The sequence below is a fragment of the Mastigoproctus giganteus genome, chromosome 4 (genome assembly GCF_048544385.1).
Source record: "Mastigoproctus giganteus isolate SK-2022 chromosome 4, ASM4854438v1, whole genome shotgun sequence".
NCBI lineage: Eukaryota > Metazoa > Arthropoda > Arachnida > Uropygi > Thelyphonidae > Mastigoproctus > Mastigoproctus giganteus.
In genome coordinates, this window is record NC_143578.1 from 38,915,383 (window position 1) to 38,933,003 (window position 17,621).

At 38.4% G+C, this 17,621-nt stretch overlaps 1 protein-coding gene across 1 annotated transcript in view; it reads left to right on the top strand.

The window, feature by feature from the left end:
- The first annotated feature begins 1,884 nt into the window (after window positions 1-1,884).
- LOC150086636 (large ribosomal subunit protein eL19-like) overlaps window positions 1,885-17,621 on the top strand; it is a 55,079-nt gene continuing 39,342 nt past the window's right edge. Inside the window, exon 1 of the mRNA XM_090371487.1 lies at window positions 1,885-2,034. Coding sequence (XP_090227613.1) covers window positions 2,030-2,034 — 5 coding nt within the window. The 5' untranslated portion in view covers window positions 1,885-2,029. The remainder of the gene's footprint in view (window positions 2,035-17,621) is intronic.

Sequence of the window (17,621 nt, forward strand, 5' to 3'; positions counted from 1 at the left end):
GAATCACTGCTGATAATCAAATCAAGAGTATTACTCCCTCTAGTTGCCTCCCGAACATGCTGATATAGAAAACAATCATCCAATAAATCCACAAAAGTCCTGCTAGTGTGTGAGTAACCAGCCCCCAAATTCCAGTCAATATCTGGGAAATTAAAATCTCCCATTATAAGACACTCTGATTTACTGGCCCACTCTATTTCCCTGTACAGTTCCTTATTATACTCATCAGAGTCATTAGGCCTATAGCACACTCCTACTCTCAATTTTGATCTCCCAATGTTTATGTCACACCAAACTGACTCCACACTGCACTGTCCGGCGATGTCGACTGGCTTCACTTCCTTGGTTTTTATGTGTTTCTTAACTAATAACATAACCCCTCCTCCCTTCCTATCCTGTCTATCCTTTCTGTAGACGTTGTACTCCCCAAATTGCAGTTCTGCATCCCTTATATCTGTGTGACACCACGTCTCTGATATCCCAACAATATCTGCCTTCGATGTTTTGAGCAATACCTCAAATTCATCAAATTTATTTACTAAACTCCTAGCATTGGTGTACACGCAAGTATACCTGCACCTGTTTCTATTCTTAGCTACCCTAACACAACCCATGTGTTTACTTGTACCGCAATGGCTCCCAGCATTCTCTGAAATACCATGCATCTTGTTTTTCAGGCTTCTGCTCATTCTAATAGAAGCAGTGCAAGAATCTCTTTCACCTCTGCCAGTGGCTACTGTCAATCTATTGGTCTTTGTCTCCCCCCAAGCTAGCAGTTTTCCGACCCACCTAACACTGCCTCGATAGCATCAGCAAATATTCTTGCACCCTTTCTATTTAAGTGTATCCCATCCCTGTAGAAACAATCTCTCCTGTTAACAAGTACAGTCCAGGCTGAAAAAAATTCTACCCCTTGAGCCTTGCACAATCTTTCCAGGGCCGAATTGATCGACAAGACTCTCATCATATACTCCCTCCTATCGTGTCTGGGCAGAATTGCAGACACTTTCAAATTCAACCCTAATTCTCGGCTTTTGTTCAACAGTGAAAAAGGTTATTATTGTTATTTGGTTTTTTTTTTTTTTTTAGGAGCATTAGCAACTAAGGCCATATTACTCCTGGAAATGCGGTGGCCATTCCCTGACCTTTCCGCATCTTCCGTATTTGGTGGTGACGGGCTCGAACCCCGGTCTAATCAAGAAGCCTGTGCTACGCACTGCTGCTCCTTCCCACCTGGCTACGGAAGCGCCAGGTGGGAAGGCCGCGCCTTGAGTACTGCGTACAGGTCTGGAGGCCTCATTTTAGGAAGGATGTCGATTTGCTTGAGTGTGTACAGAGAGGGGCAACAAGATTGGTGGGGGGGAATGAAGGGATTCTCTTACCAAGAGAGGCTTAAGTTCTGCAAATTGCAGTGGCTGGAGACTAGGTACCTGCGCGGTGATCTTATTGAGGTGTATAAGGCCTTGAATGGGTTGAGCACGCTGAATTCTGATGGGATCCTTCCACTTGTTCAGAATACGAACCTAAGGGGGCATAAATTCAAATTAAGAAAGGACAGGTGTAGAATAGATGTGCGGGAATTTGCCTTTAGCCAGCGGGTGGTTAAATTCTGGAACAAACTTCCATCTGTCGTTGTGGAAGTTGATAGGTTGAATAAATTTAAGGAGGAACTCGACAGGCATTTGGAGGGAATGGTGTGATTTTTTTTTTTTTTTTTTGGCTGATGCTGCATACACTTGCTTTCTTGCACCACATGCCACTACTACTACTACAATCATTTCAGCGAGGAGATAGAGTAGGGGGAAAACAGTTATTTTTTTTGTTGTTTAATTTAATTTAATTTATTTATTTTCACATTTTAAAAAAAGCTGGAGGTTTGTGGGTTTATTATTATTTTTTTTCTGGTGCCAATTCATATGAGTTGGCAACTAAGTTAATAAATAGTATAGAGGTCTTTTGCTGAAATGGAATCTGGATGAAGGCGGAAAGTTATGTGTATTTGAAGACAATAAAGATTTAGGTTTGAATCATGAGGTAAAGTAATATTTATTCAAAAATAAAGTGATATTCATGGGGCCAACGAAGATCTTTCATCCTTGCTTCCCATTATTATTATTATATTGTATAAAATATCTGAAATTTTTTAGAAATCGTATGATGGCAGCGTTGGTGAAAAAGCCTGCACTGAATTTATTCGTAGGTATTGTAACATGTTCTCAGATTAACTTGTTCTGTAAATGCGTGTATTTGTGCTTTTTTTAGTGTAATTTACAATTCCATATATATGCAAGGAAACGTAGCTCATCTCCATAATCGATCAGGTATCGCATATTTTTTTCGATTATTTTTATTGCGTAAACATGGCCGTAAAGAGCACGTGTTTGTTTTTCACTGATGAAACCCGACTACTTGAATTCATACTGTTGCCTATACTACTAGCTTTCCGTGGATTCTTACGTTCGTTTTAATAATAAAGTCGACCTTTTGAAGCACTAATAAAAAAAATCTAAATTTTAAGTCAGCTTATACACCGATTATAAAATTTTATCTTTGAATTAAAAGCACGTGCTTGAGATTTAAAAGGTGAGCAACAATATACATTATTGCTATTCTTTTGAAACAAAATAATTTTTGTTCCTCTTCTACATAAGACAAAAACAATTAGGAAATTTATCATAAATTATGTTTTCTTAATTATTTTTCAATTTCATGAAAAGGAAACTTTCAGGATTCCAATGAGGTACTGTTTACAGAGAAACTAATTTTCAGTATAGTAAAATAGGAGTTAATCTTTAGGAAATGAGGCACAATCCCACAGATCTTTGCAACTACAAATGATGGGCACATCTAGGTCCACCCACTGGTTTTCTGTGATTGTAAGATCTTGTTGTGTGAATAATTTTGTGCCTTTTTCGTTGAATGCATAAAAGGCTGCATACTGAAATTTACAGAAGTGTGGTTTTTTTAATAGATTTTGGAAGATCTTGCCCCACTAATAATTTTCTGCCTTTTTCATTGAATGCATGATAGACTGTGTACTGAAGTTGACAGAAGTGTGGTTTTTAATAGATTCAATTTTTGTTTAGTCAAAAAAGGTTAGGTTATGTTATGCCATTAATTCAGGACAGATTCAAGCAAAAATCTAAGGTCATAGACAGTGCCATACATTAAAGATTATGAACATGGTTCTTTGCTTGAATCATCATGAAATATGGGATGGCCCATCATGGGGCCAGGCAGAGGGGGAATATATATATATATATTTTTAATGAAAACCCCAAATACAAGGGGTATTAGAAGTTATAGTACTTAGTACCGTGCTTGGGTTGGAGGTTGGGAAGACAAGCAAAGATATTTGTTGACATTAGGCTTGAACTTCTGTAGATTGTAATTTTCAGGAAAGACATATAAAGGAAGGTTGTTGCAGAAAACGGCAGTTGAATGAATAAATGAGGAAGATGAAAAGTTGTTTCTGTGAGTTTGAAGTCGAACAGTAAATGGATGTTGGTTGGTGGCAGCACATGTTCGGACTGTTTTGAAAGAGAGAGCAGGAATTATAGAAGCCAATTCAGAAGAACAGTGCCTGTGGAAGTATCTGTAGAAAAGGCATGCAGCAGAAACAATACATCTATGAGACAGCAAGTGGAGAGGCTCTGTTAGAGATGAGTCGTTAGTTAACCTAACTGCCCTCTTCTGAATGGAATCTAGAAGCCTGAGAGAGGTTTTTGGGGGCACCGCCCCAGATGTGGGAACAATATTCCATGGTAGAGTTGATTTCCGATTTGTACAGAGTGAACAGCTGTTTGGAAGAAAAGTAATGCTGTGAGCGAAAAAGAAAACCAAGTTTTTTAGATGCAGTGGAAGCAATATTTGTAATGTGCTTGTGCCAAGAGAGATTAGAAGTCAGGGTAATCCCCAAAAGAGATATATCAACTTGCCTAGAAATCGGAGTATCACCAAAGATAAGCATAGGAGCAGAAGAATCGTTTTTGATAGATATAAGACAAGACTGAGTTTTAGAAGGATTGAAATCAACTTAGTTGTCTTTGCCCCACTGGAGATCGGCATTTAAGGAATTGGTAGTAGATATTCGAGAAGTTGAAGCTGATTGAGCAGGGCAAGGTTTCTCAAAATGGAAAGTGAAATGCAATGTGCTATGTGCGTAGCACACGCTTCTTGATTAGACCTGGGTTCGAGCCCGTGACCACCAAATACGAAGGATGCGGAAAGGTCAGGGAATGACCACCTCATATCTCTGGAGCAATATGGCCTTGGTTGCTAATGCTCCTAAAAAACCAAATACTAAACAAATAAGCAATGTGCTATCATCGGCAAAACTGTGGATAGGATTTCCAGTCAATGAAAGGAGGTCACTAATATACAGGAGGAAAAGAGTGGGGGAAAGAACTGCACCTTGGGGGACACCAGCATTAATGGAGAAGTTAGAAGACAGAGAGCCATCTACCATCACCCTCAGTGAGCAATAAGAGAGAAAACTGGATAACCAATTACAAAAAACAGTTGGCAAACCATAAGATAGAAGCTTGTTTAGAAGACCTTTATGCCAAACATGATCGAAAGTCTTTGAGATGTCAAGAGCAACTGCTTGTGTTTCACTAAACTTTTCCATTGAATTTGTCCATAAATGGATAACTTAAGCTAGAATATCACAAATGAATCAACATTGATGGAATCCATACTGGCGATCTTTGATCAGACAGAAGGTTTCAAGGTAGTTTAAGAATTGGTGGTTAATTGATTTCTCCATTACTTTAGAAAGAGTAGAAGTAATTGGATGGGAGGGATTTGCCATCCTTTTTAGGAACTGGCTGGATATGAGAAATTCCAAGCAGAAGAAAAAACACATTAGGAATAACAAAGTGGCAAAGAATAGGAGTAAGTTCAGGAGCACAGGTTTCGAGAACAAGTGAAGAAATCCCATCAGGACCTGGAGCTTAATTAGCATCAAGATTCGTCAAAATCCTTCTGACATCCTTTTGACGGAAGGCCACATGAGGCATTGAATGGAGCATGTAGGGAATGGTGGGAGGTGTTTTACCAAGATCATTAATACATGAGTTGGGGAAAAAGTGGGATGCTAGCAGGTCCTTGAGGTTGTCACAGACATTCTTTCAGGTATGCCAGACAAGCTGTACTTGCTACCTGTGAGTCTAAAACGCTGATGGAACTGATATTCGGGTAACACTCAAGTCAAGTGGACCCAATTTCGGTAAAGTCTGGACGGTCTGTGACAGCCAAATCCTCTGACGGGAAAAAGACATTCAATTGTTCAACTAGTGGATCAGCTCATTTGGCAGCAGAAAATTAAAGCAAATTGTTTAAAATTGACACCAATCATAAAAACAATCATGTTTTGTGGCTGAAACAGATGGGGGCTTAAGAGGTCACTGTGATTCTGGATGAACTGACGTACAGACTTGTGGAGGAAATTTCTGACAGTTGTTAAAATTTTTAATTGGTTCTGGAGATGTTATTTTAAAAAAAATTCATTGAGAAATGAGTGCAAAGAAGGCTTTATATATATCACCAATAATTCAAAATGAAATAGACTGCTGCAATCAAATAATATTAAAAAAAGATTGTAGAGAAAGTGAATAAAAGCGAATGTTTTTCAGTATTAGCAGTACTAGCTTCAGTAGCTTTCATTACTAGCTTCTTCCACAAAACAAACACACAGTTTTCATTATGCGTTTGTTTTGTGGAAGAAGTAGATCAGGCAAAAAAACTTGTTGAATATTTTCTCCAATTCATCTCTGTTGTATCGACTACTGGGGGAAATTTGCCAACACGATGCTGGATTCACTGATGGAAATGGGTATAAACTTGAAATACCTAAGAGGACAAGGGTACAGTGGTACCGGTGCAATGTGCGGTAAAGCAAAAGGCTTGAAAATGAGAGTTCTCGACAAGTATCTATCTGCACTCTACATACACTGTGCTTCCCATTGTCTGAATCTAGCCATAAGCTATGCTTTCTCCGAAACATACATAAAAAATTGAATGGGAATAGTTGAACCATGCTATTCTTTCTTCGTTACATCAAAAAGAAAGTCTTCGGTAAATATTCAGAGACGGGTGCCCCTTTCAAAATGGCAGTGAGGCGAGACGGGGGAAAGCAGTGATTGATGGGTTGTGACTCTGCCCACTCACTGCATTCTCTCCTTTCTCGGTGGATGGCATGTGGTGGCTGAAAACAAAGGATAAATCCAATAAATTTAAAAATTCAAGTTACAAAAATACATGTTTTTGTTTTTATGTTAACAATCTAATATTGGATCGTTTTTATCTAAACGGATCCAATATTTTTACATTAATATATTGCATGAATAAATCACCCAGTAGAAGAGACACCCGCACTTAACCAAGACAAAGCAAATAGTAAATTACAAGCAATCGAATAATCACTGATAACTAGACGATTTCACACTGAAAACTGCCAATCACCTCATCAATCGAATTATATTTTCTAAATGACCCAACATAAATTTGAACTAATATTTTGCAGGAACAAATCACTCGATACAACAGACACCCACATTCAACCAAAGGAAACCAAAAAGTAAATCACAAGCAATCGAATACCCCAGACTCCCGCTTCTGTTGGGGCTCCTACCCCCACATCCCCAATACACTTATTCAGCCTTTTCCAAAACCGAACAACTTTTCTTTTTTGTTTTTAATTACACATACAAAAAATCAAATAATCAGCTAATCAGATATTAACACCACGTGACATTTTGAACAGCCAGCGAAGTTCATAACCTGAACATACGGTAATAACTGGCACTGGTGACACGCACCCCTTGGCACCCATGCCAGATGTTTTTGTATGTCCAGGAGATCACATGACACTGGGCGGAGTCAGCACCTGTCAATCATGGCAGTATTGCTAGCAGTCTGGAAGGGGTACCCTTAACTGAATCTAGACCCAGTCTTCTTCAGGAATGGATTGATAATTTATGCCCTGATACAAAAAGGCAGAGATTAAAGCAGCTGTGTTCAACTAGGTGGGTTGAAAGACGTGAGTCAATCACTGTATTTGTAGAATTAGTCAAGCATGTTGTTTCTTCTTTGGAACAAATTACTGATGAGTGGACAGATAAACAAGCAACAGTAAATGCAAATTTATTACTTCATTCAGTAAAAGATCCTGTATTTGTGATTTCATTACTTTCCATGCAAGCATTGTATTCTTATACATTGCCACTGAGTAGAATAATGCAGGCACCTTCGATTGACTTATGAGAAGCAGTTAAAATGGCGAGTTGTATTGCCAAATGTTTGGAAATAATATATTGTAATTTTTTGTGATTAATATGTATTATTATTCACATGCTTTTCTAATATTCAATAAAGATAATCAATCAAATATTATTTATGTGCATATAAGTGTTCCTAGGTCTACCAAAAAAAAAAAAAAAAAACACAAGTCTGGTTTTCATGCCCACCCGACTTACGGTGATATTTGGATACACCACTGTGGCCCATAAGGGAGGAAAAAGTATTGAAATTGTTAGTCTACTTTAAAAAGGTCAGGTTTACCGGTCTGTATATGGTATTCCTGCCAGCTGTTCTCATCTGAGAAATGGCGTTCTCTGTAATGCAAAATCATGGTGATTAGTAGTTTATGTAAGCAACCAGTGGGGTGGAGCTAGACTGCCTATCACTTGTAGTCCCAAAGGTTCATAGGATTGTGCCTCATATTGTAAAGATTAACCAAAACAGGCAATGAGGAATGGCCCAGTGACATAACCTAAGTCTCCCCTATATGTCTATAGCATCAGTAAAAGCAGTACCGTGTCATTACCTATACCCTATACCTTTATATACCAAAAAATTTTACATTTACATTCTACTTTTTAGGCTCTTTTGCATGTAGTGTTACTAGCATTTGCTTTTAGTGTTACTAGGATAGATGTGCGGAAGTTTGCCTTTAGCCAGCGGCGCATTATAGCCATAGTTGCTGATGCGCCAATAAAACTCAACCAACCAACCAACCTTTAGCCAGCGGGTGGTTAATTGCTGGAACAAACTTCCATCTGTCATTGTGGAAGTTGATAGGTTAAATAAATTTAAGGAGGAACTGGACAGGCATTTGGAGGGAATGGTGTGATTTCTTTTTTTTATTTTTTTATTTTGGCTGATGCTGCATAAGCTCATACACTTGCTTTCTTGCATCACATGCCACTACTATTAACTTTGCCATTTATTATTATATATACATCTGCATCCTTTGCTGCTGCTTTGCACGCTTTGGTGCATTCGATTTGTCGAAACCATTTTTATTTTTCTGTTATCTCTACTGGTTTTAATTAACTATTTATATATATATATGCATCTGTTGTCTGCCCTTCCACATGTAACAGAGGGACTCCCAGTGGAAAGATGAATTTTCATGAAATTTTATATTTGGGCCTTTCAAAAATATTTGTCAAGCCATTCCAGCATTTTGTTATTTCTTTTTTTACATACAATTGGTATTAAAAAAAATTCATAGATTAAATGGTTTTGTTAGTTTTAGACAGTCTGTGCACACTTCATGTCTATTGCTGTATAAGACCCTTTAACATGGTGTCTCTTGTGAAGATATATGTAGAGAGAAAAGAGACTTAATTAAAAGTATATGGGAGAAGAGTAATAATTATTATTATACAGTTGCAGTTAAACTGTATGACTAAGTTTAGAAAACATAAAATTATAGTTTTATTAAACATTCTATAAAATTATAATCTTAGTAATTAATTGAGATAACTATATTTACTTTTCACTTCTGTTAATCACAGAAAAAGAAAAATTAATTTAAGAAAAAAAATCTAATGCACCTGAAATGTAATGCACTGTGTACATAACTAACTTGTTTTTATGTATATGCAGTTCAACCTAGTTTCTTTAAACAAAAGAACACAAACAATTATTACTCTTGCCTTCGGCAGATCATTGAAGTAGGTAGTGTAGAGCAAGAGGATGTGTTACATTCTACCCCAGTGGTCCCAGACTTCTGTTACTTCGGTCACACTTGTATTTTAAAGATGTTATATTTGCAACATATGATTGATTCCTAATGATTGATTGTGACTGAACTCAGTGGTGTTTTTCCTAATCTTGTAGCATAGGTGAAGAAGGTTGTGGCACACCAAATTGTTAAAACACAGTGTGAGAACCATGAAAGTCTACCCTCGTCAGTACCATATATACAGTGTTGTGCATGGATATACTGTTGCCTCTGTGTAGATTTTTATGTTTTTGACATGTATGCATTTTCCCCGGACCTATTTTGTACTTGTTTTTTTAAGCTATGAAGATTATCATGTTTTGCATTATCAAATGCAAAACAGCAGGCCAAGAGAATAGTCAACATTTAGCATTAACAGAGGCATATGATGCAAGAAAGCAAGCTTATACAGCATCAGCCAAAAAAAAAAAAAGTTCCCATTTCACCAATCCATTATCTCCAAATGTTTGTCCAGTTATTCCTTGAATTTATTTAAGCTATCAACTTCCACAATGACACATGGAAGTTTGGTCTAATAAACAACCACTTGCTGGCTAAATGAAAATACCTGCACATCTATTCTGGAACTGTCTGTTCTCAATTTGAATTTATGTCCCCTGAAGTGCATAATCTGAGCAAGGGGAAGAACCCCATCATCATTCAGCCTACTGAAACCATTCAAACCCTTATAGAAACATCAATTAGATAACCTCGCGGGTGCCTAGTCTCCAGATGCTGCAATTCGCAGAATTTTTGCCTTTCTCTGTGCTTGTTCCAGCAGCTCTACATCCTTTCTAAAATGAGGCCTCCAGACCTGTCTTCAGTACTCAAGCTGTAGCCTGACCATTTCCTTATACAAAGGGATAATCACCTCCTTATCTCTGCTAGCAAAATTCCTGTATATCATTGACAAGATCCCATGACCTCTGTCTGCACTGCTCAGAAAACTTCATATCTGACTGCACAATAATCCCCAAGTCTTTCATTCTCCACAACTATCTGTAGCACTGCACAGTTGTTATGTCACTAGACAAGATGATCTAGATAAAGTACAATATCTAGACAAGATATTGTACTTTATAAGTAGCCTTATAGTTCTAGTTAGTTACACTGGTTATTTTTAATTTGGATAGTTTTTGTAGGTTACTACTTAATATACATAAAACCGTTGTTTCGTTCGAACCTTACAGCCATTGTTTTCGTATAGAGAGTGGTGGGGAATTCAAATTTTTAATTGTGGTAAATAAGTGGCTAATAAATTGATAAATAGTAGTAAATAGGTAGCTCTAATGAAAAACTAGATAGTGTAACATGCATCACTGCATTTGAGATTCTGCTAGATAGTGTAGTATTGATAATTATTTAATTAAATTTATTGATCTTATTAATTTTCAATATCATGCCCTAGACTAGAGCAGCAAAGCAATGGGCACAAAGTGGCAGGAGTGCTGTGACTCGGGGGAGAACTGAGGGGGCAATTCTCCGATGCATCACAGCCTAAAAAAATGTGAAACTTGTGAAATGTTTGCCAAACTCTCTGGAACAGAACATGATCTAGCTAAGGAGGATGTCTTTGTGCATGCTGGGTGCAGAGATTGTCAAGAAATTAGGCACCAATTCACCATTCTGATGGGTGTCTGAGAGCCTGAGGTATAGGTAGATGCCCTTGAAGAAATTAATGAGGGGCCCATCAAGCTCTTAGCTGCCCAACTCATTGCAAGAGCTCACTCTTGTGTATCAGACAACACAGTGGCAATCTCCAAGGCAGAATGCTCTGGTCCCACAGGAGTTAATTACTGTCAATGACTCTATTGTCAGGGAGACAGGTAATATATTGTGTAAAAAGGGTAGATGGAATAGGACCGGGGTATGTCTTGCCAGGGGCAAAAGTTGATGATGTTGTAGAGCAGATATCATCTTTTAAGGGCATAAAGGGTGATATTGTTGTACATGTTGGTACTAATGACATTAAGAGTAGGAGATCTGCAGATTTTTGAAAAGTCGTGAATTAGGGTTAAATTTGAAAGTGTCTGCAATTCTGCCCAGGCACAATACGAGGGAGTATATGATGAGCCTTTTCAATCAATTCAACACTGGAGAGATTGTGCAAGGCTCGTGGGATAGAAGTTTTCTCAGTGTGGACTGTGCTTGTTAACAGAGACTGTTTCTACAGAGGTTGGATACACTTAAATAGAAGGGGTGCAAAGGTGTTTGCTGATGCTACGAGGCAGCATTAGGTGGGCTAGCTTGGGGGGGGAGGATTCACAGACTAAAAAGGTTAAAAGTAGCTGTAGGCAGAGGTGAAGGTGACTCTTGCACTACTTCTATTAGAATGAGCAGAAGCCTGGAGGGTGGGGTTTCAGCTCAGAGTTTCAGGGACTGATGGGAGTCATCATGAAACAAATAAAGACGTGGGTTGTTTTAGGATAACTAAGAATAAGAATAGGTGCATGTATACTTGCTTGTACAGCAATGCTAGAAGTATAGTAAATAAATTTGATGAATTTGAAATGCTGGTGGTTCCTAGTGGTCAAGAAATCAAAGGCAGATATTCTTAGGATATCAGAGACTAGGTGTTACACAGATATTAGGAATGCAGAATTGGAATTTGGGGAGTACAATGTGTACAGATGGGATAGGAAGGAAGGAGGGGGTTATGCTGTTAATTAAGAAAAAGAAAATCTAAGGAAGTGCAACCAGTTGACATACATGGACAGTGCAATGTTGAGGTTAGTTTGGTGTGACATAAGCACTGGGAAAGCAAAAATGAGAGTAGGAGTGTATTATAGGCCTTATGACTGTAATGAGTACAACGAACAATTTTACAGAGAAATAGAGTGGGCCAGTAAATCAGGTCGTGTTATAATGGGGGGATTTTGATTTCCCAGATATTGAATGGAACTTGTGGTTTGGTCACTCACACACTAGTAAGACTTTTGTGGATTTATTGGATGAATGTTTTCTGCAGAAGCATGTTCAAGAGGCAACCAGAGAGGGTAATACTCATGATCTGGTTTTCAGCAGTGATTATTCTTGCATTAAGAATTTCCTGATAAAGGAACCACTGAGTGGCAGTGATCACAGTGTACAATGTGGAATTTACTTAAAGATATAATTACAATTGGGTAAAGGGAAGGGATTTTGCTTCCGTAAAGGCGACTACAGTGGTTTCTGGACGGTTTTTAAATTCTATACAGTGGGACCTCAGAAAATTCTAAGTGGGAAGCATTCAAGGAATTAATCGTGGAAGCTACTAGTCTTTTCATACCGAATAAGAAATATTGTTCAAGGTTTATGCTTAAATGGATGTCAGATGAACTAATGAGACTCGAGACTAGTGGCAGAGAAGAAAATTGCATGGGATGCATATAAAATATCAGGCGACACAGAAGGCTATGGCAGATATAAGCTAGTCTGTAATCAAACCACAAAGAAGGTTAGGCAAGCAAAGGCTGATTAGGAAAAATCTTTGGCAAAGGATGCAAAGAAAAACATCAGATTTCTTTACTTATATAAACTCTAAAAGGAAGGGGATGAATCAGATTGGTCCACTTGATATCAATGGTTTGACTGTAATGATCATTCTCAGATAGCTGCTAAACTAAATGAGTATTTTACATCTACATTCACACCTGACGAAGAGGAATTATTATGGGAGGAAAATGCCAGAAGTTTATCAAACTGTACTAGGGTGCTTAATGATTTTGTAATAACTGCAAACAAATGGAAGGATAAATTTTTGACGTTAAACATAAGAAAGGCACCTGGGGTGGATGGGATCTATGCAGTTATATTAAAGGAGGCAGCACAGGAAGTTAGCAAACCCTTAGCCATAATTATGAGAGCATCCTTGGACTCAGTGGAAGTCCCCATATATTGTAGATGTGCAAATGTATCCCCAGTTCACAAAGGAGGATTTAAGCGTGACACGAGAAATTATAGACCAGTTAAACTTCCGTTCTGCTTAAAATAATGGCGTCACTGCTTAAAGATGCATTGCAGGATCATCTAGGACCATGTAGATCATCTACTGTACAAATTGGAGCAGTATAACATTAAGGGCAAGTTGCTACAATGGATAAAAAAATGGTTGAGTGGGAGAAGACAGAGAGTGGTAATCAACAGACACTGCTCTTCATAGATCAATATTATTAGTGGAGTTCCCAGGGATTTGGTGTTGGGCATATTGTTGTTTTGTATATTTATCAGTGATATTGATGAAGTATAACAGGCTTAACGAGGAGGTTACTGCTACCCATATGCTGTATTTGGCAATAAATTCATGCCTATATATGTTCCTGAAGATTTGCAAATAATTTGAATTTTTTAAATTGAAATATGAATAGGTATATTTGAACAGACAAACTTATTCTGTTTGAAGAATTCATTGAAAGAAGCTGACAAGTTGTCTTCTAGTCATCATAAAGAATCTTATAGCAAATGACATAACAAAGGACCTTAACAACATTATTGCTTCTGTCAACATGGGGATCAGAATTCTCTAACTCCTGTTCTCTTCCTACTTCACAATTTTCCATAAACTTTTAAGGTTCAGGCCTTTTGAAGGAAAGGCATATGATGCAAGAAAGCAAGCTTATACAGCATCAGCCAAAAAAAAAAAGAAACCCTTCCCATTTTACCCATTCTTTCGCTCCAAATGTTTGTCTAGTTCTGCCTTGAATTTATTTAAGTTGTCAACTTCTACAACTACAGATGGAGGTTTGTTCCAACTATCAACCACCTACTGGCTAAAGGCAAACTTCTGCACATCTATTCTACAACTGTCTTTCCTCAGTTTGAATTTATGTCCCCCTCAGGTGATTAATCTGGGCAAGAGGAAGCATCCCATCAGCATTGAGCATGCTCAATCCATTCAAGGCCTTCTACGCTTCAATCAGATCACTTCGCAGGAGCCTAGTCTTCAGACACTGTAAATTGCAAAACTTAAGCCTTTCTTCGTAAAAGCAACCCTTTGTTCCATTGACTAATCTTGTTGCCCTTCTCTGTACTCATTCCAGCAGCTCTATATTCCTAAAATGAGGCCTCCAGACCTGTATACTGTACTCAAGGTGTGGCCTGACCAGTGCCTTAATCAAGAGGATAATCACCTCCTTATCCCTGCTAGCAAAATTCCTGTATATCATTGACAAGACACCATGAGCTACTCTTGCAGACTGTCTGCACGGCATAGAAAACTTCATATCTGACTGCACAATTACCCCCAGGTCCTTTTCATTTTCTACTACCCTCAGTGTAGTACCACATAGTTGATACATTACTCTGAGGTTCCGGCTAACTATATGCAGTACTTTACATTTGTCAATATTAAACTGCAGTTGCTACCTCTCAACCCACTGCTCAACTTTTCTAGATCCTGTTGCAGTAGTGTACTGTCATTGGCAACCCTGCCAACCTTTGTATTGTCTGCAAATTTAGACATTAAGCCTGATATACCCTCATCAATATCATTAATAAATACAGAAAACAACAATGAACCCAACACTGAACCCTGGGGGACTCCACTAATAACATTACTCCATGAAGAGCAATGTCCATTGACTACCACTCTGTCTTCTCCCACTCAACCATCCCTTTTTTCATAGCAGCAATTTGCTTCCAATGATGCACTACTCAAATTTGTGCAGCAATCTTCCATGTGCAACAGTATCAAAAGCCTTCCTAAGATACAAATATATGATATCAAAATTATTCTTTGTATCCATTTCTTTTGTGACCACATCTTACTATCCAATCAAATTGGTCAGACAAGAATTCCCTTTAACAAACCCATGCTGTGTCTGAACTATAAATGAAGTCTTGTCTAGATGATCCTGAAGTGCTTCTTTAACCAGTGCCTCCATTATTTTCCCTGGAACAGAAGTTAAACTAACAGGTCTGTAATTACTTTTTTCCCTTTGATCTTCCTTTATGAATCAGGGTCACATTTGCATATCTCCAATTCATGGGTACCTGTGCTGAATCCAAGGAAGCCCTCATAATTATGAGGGCTTCCTTTGATTTGCTTGCTTCCTTTGCTGCCTCCTTTAATATTACTGGATAGATCCCATCCACCCCAGGTGTCTTCCTTATGTTTACCTTCAACAATTTCTCCTCCACTTTGCTCTGAGTTATTACAAAATCATTTAGCTCCCTACTAGAGTTTGATAAGCTTCTGGCCTCCACTCACCCTACAGACTTCCTCATGTGTGAATGTAGATGCAAAATACTCATTCAGTTTGTCAGCTACCTCAACAGGATCATCAACTGTCAGACCATCAATATCAAGTGGACCAAACTGATTCATCTCTTACCTTCTAGAGTTGACATAAGTAAAGAACTCTTTTCTGTTTTTCCTTGCATCCTTTGCCAAAGATTTCTTGTAATCTGCCTTTGCCTACCTAATCTCCTTTGTGACTTGATTACAGACCAGCTTATATCTACCATAGGCTCCACTGTCGCCTGTTAATATATATATCCCCCATTCATTTTTCTTCTCTGCCACATGTCTCATTAGTTCATCTGACATCCACTTAGACCTAAACCTTGAACAGTATTTCTTAGTTGGTATGAAAAGCGTAGTAGCTTCCAAGATTAATTCTTTCAATGCTTCCCATTTAGAATATGCTGTTGGTAACATCATCAGTTGGTCCCACTGTATAGAATTTAAATACTGTCTCAGGCACCGTAGTCACCTTTACAAAAGCAAAAACCCTTCCCTTTACTCCTGATTAGCATTAGTAAAGGCATATGATGCAAGAAAGCAAGCTTTTGCAGCATCAGCCACAATTAAAAAAAAAAAAAAAAAAAAACTTCCACTTCATCCCTCCGTTTGTTCGAAATACCTGTCCAGCTGAGCCTTAAATTTATTTATTCTATCAACTTCCACCAACCAACTATCTGCTGGCTAAAGGAAATTTCTGCACATCTATCCTACATCTGTCTTTATTCAATTTGAATTTATGCCCTCTCAGGTGATTATTCTGAGCAAGAGGCAGAATCCCATTAGCATTGAGCTTGCTCAAGCCATTCAACGCTTTATACACCTTTATCAGATCACCTCGCAGGTGCCTAGTCTCTAGACACTCTAATTTGCAAAACTTAAGCCTTTCTTCATAAGAGCAACCCTTTGTTCCATTCACTAATCTTGTTTCCCTTCTCTGTACTCGTTCCAGCAGCTCTATATCCTTCTTGAAATGAGGCCTCCAGACCTGTATACAGTACCACAGAATTGGTACGTTGCTCTGGGGTTGCTGTTTCCCGTATGTAGTACTTTACATTTATCAATATTAAACTTCATTTGCTGCCTCTCGGCCCATCTGCTCAACCTTTCCAGATCCTGTTGCAGCAGCATAGCATCAGTAGTGCCTTTAACAACCCTGCCAACCTTTGTATCGTCTGCAAACTTGGACATTAAGCTTGATATACCATCATCAATATTATTTATAAATACAGAAAACAATAATGGACCCGACACTGAACCCTGAGGGACTCCACTAATAACATTAGTCCACGATGAGCAGTGTCCATTGATTACCACTCTCTGCCTTCTCCCCCTCAACCACCCTTTTATCAATAGCAGCAATTTGCCCTCCAATGCCACACTGCTCCAATTTGTGCAACAGTATCAAAAGCCTTTCTAAGATCCAAGTATATAATATCAAAGTTATTCCCTGCATCCAGTTCTTTTGTGACTGCATCATAGTATCCAATCAAATTGGTCAGGCAAGACTTCCCCTTAACAAAACCATGCTGTGTCCAAGCTATAACTGAAGTCTTGTCTAGATGATCCTGCAGTGCTTCTTTAACCAGTGCCTCCATTAATTTTCCAGGAACAGAAGTTAAACTCACAGGTCTATAATTACTTGTGTCAGCCTTTGATCCTCCTTTGTAAATTGGGGTCACATTTGCACATTTCCAGTCTATGGGTACCTCCCCTGAGTCCAAGGAAGCTCTCATAATTATGGCTAAGGGTTTGCTTACTTCCTGTGCTGGCTCCTTTAATATAACTGTATAGATCCCATCTACCCCAGGTGCCTTTCTTGTGTTTATCTTCAACAATTTCTCCTCCACTTTACTCTCAGTTATTACAAGATTATCTAGCTTACTGCCAGAGTTGAATACACCTCTGGCATTCCCCTTCCTGAATAATTCCTCATGTGTGAATGTCGATGCAAAATATTCATTTAGTTTGTTAGCTACCTGAGCAGGATCATCAACAGTTGAACCATCGATATCAAGTGGACCAATCTGATTCATCCCCTTCCTTCTAGAGTTTACATAAGTAAAGAACTCTTTGCTGTTTTTCTTTGCATCCTTTGCCAAAGATTTCTCGTAATCTGCCTTCGCCTGCCCAACCTCCTTTGTAACTTGATTACAGATCAACTTATATCTATCATAGGTGTCTGTGTCACGTGTTAATTCATATGTATCCCATGCATTTTTCTTCTCTGCCATATGTCTCATTAGTTCTTCTGACATCCATTTAGGACTAAACCTTGAACAATATTTCTTGGTTGGTATGTAAAGCCTAGTAGCTTCCAAGATAAGTTCTTTGAATGCTTCCCATTTTGAATTTGCTGTTGGTAACATCATCAGTTGGTCCCACTGT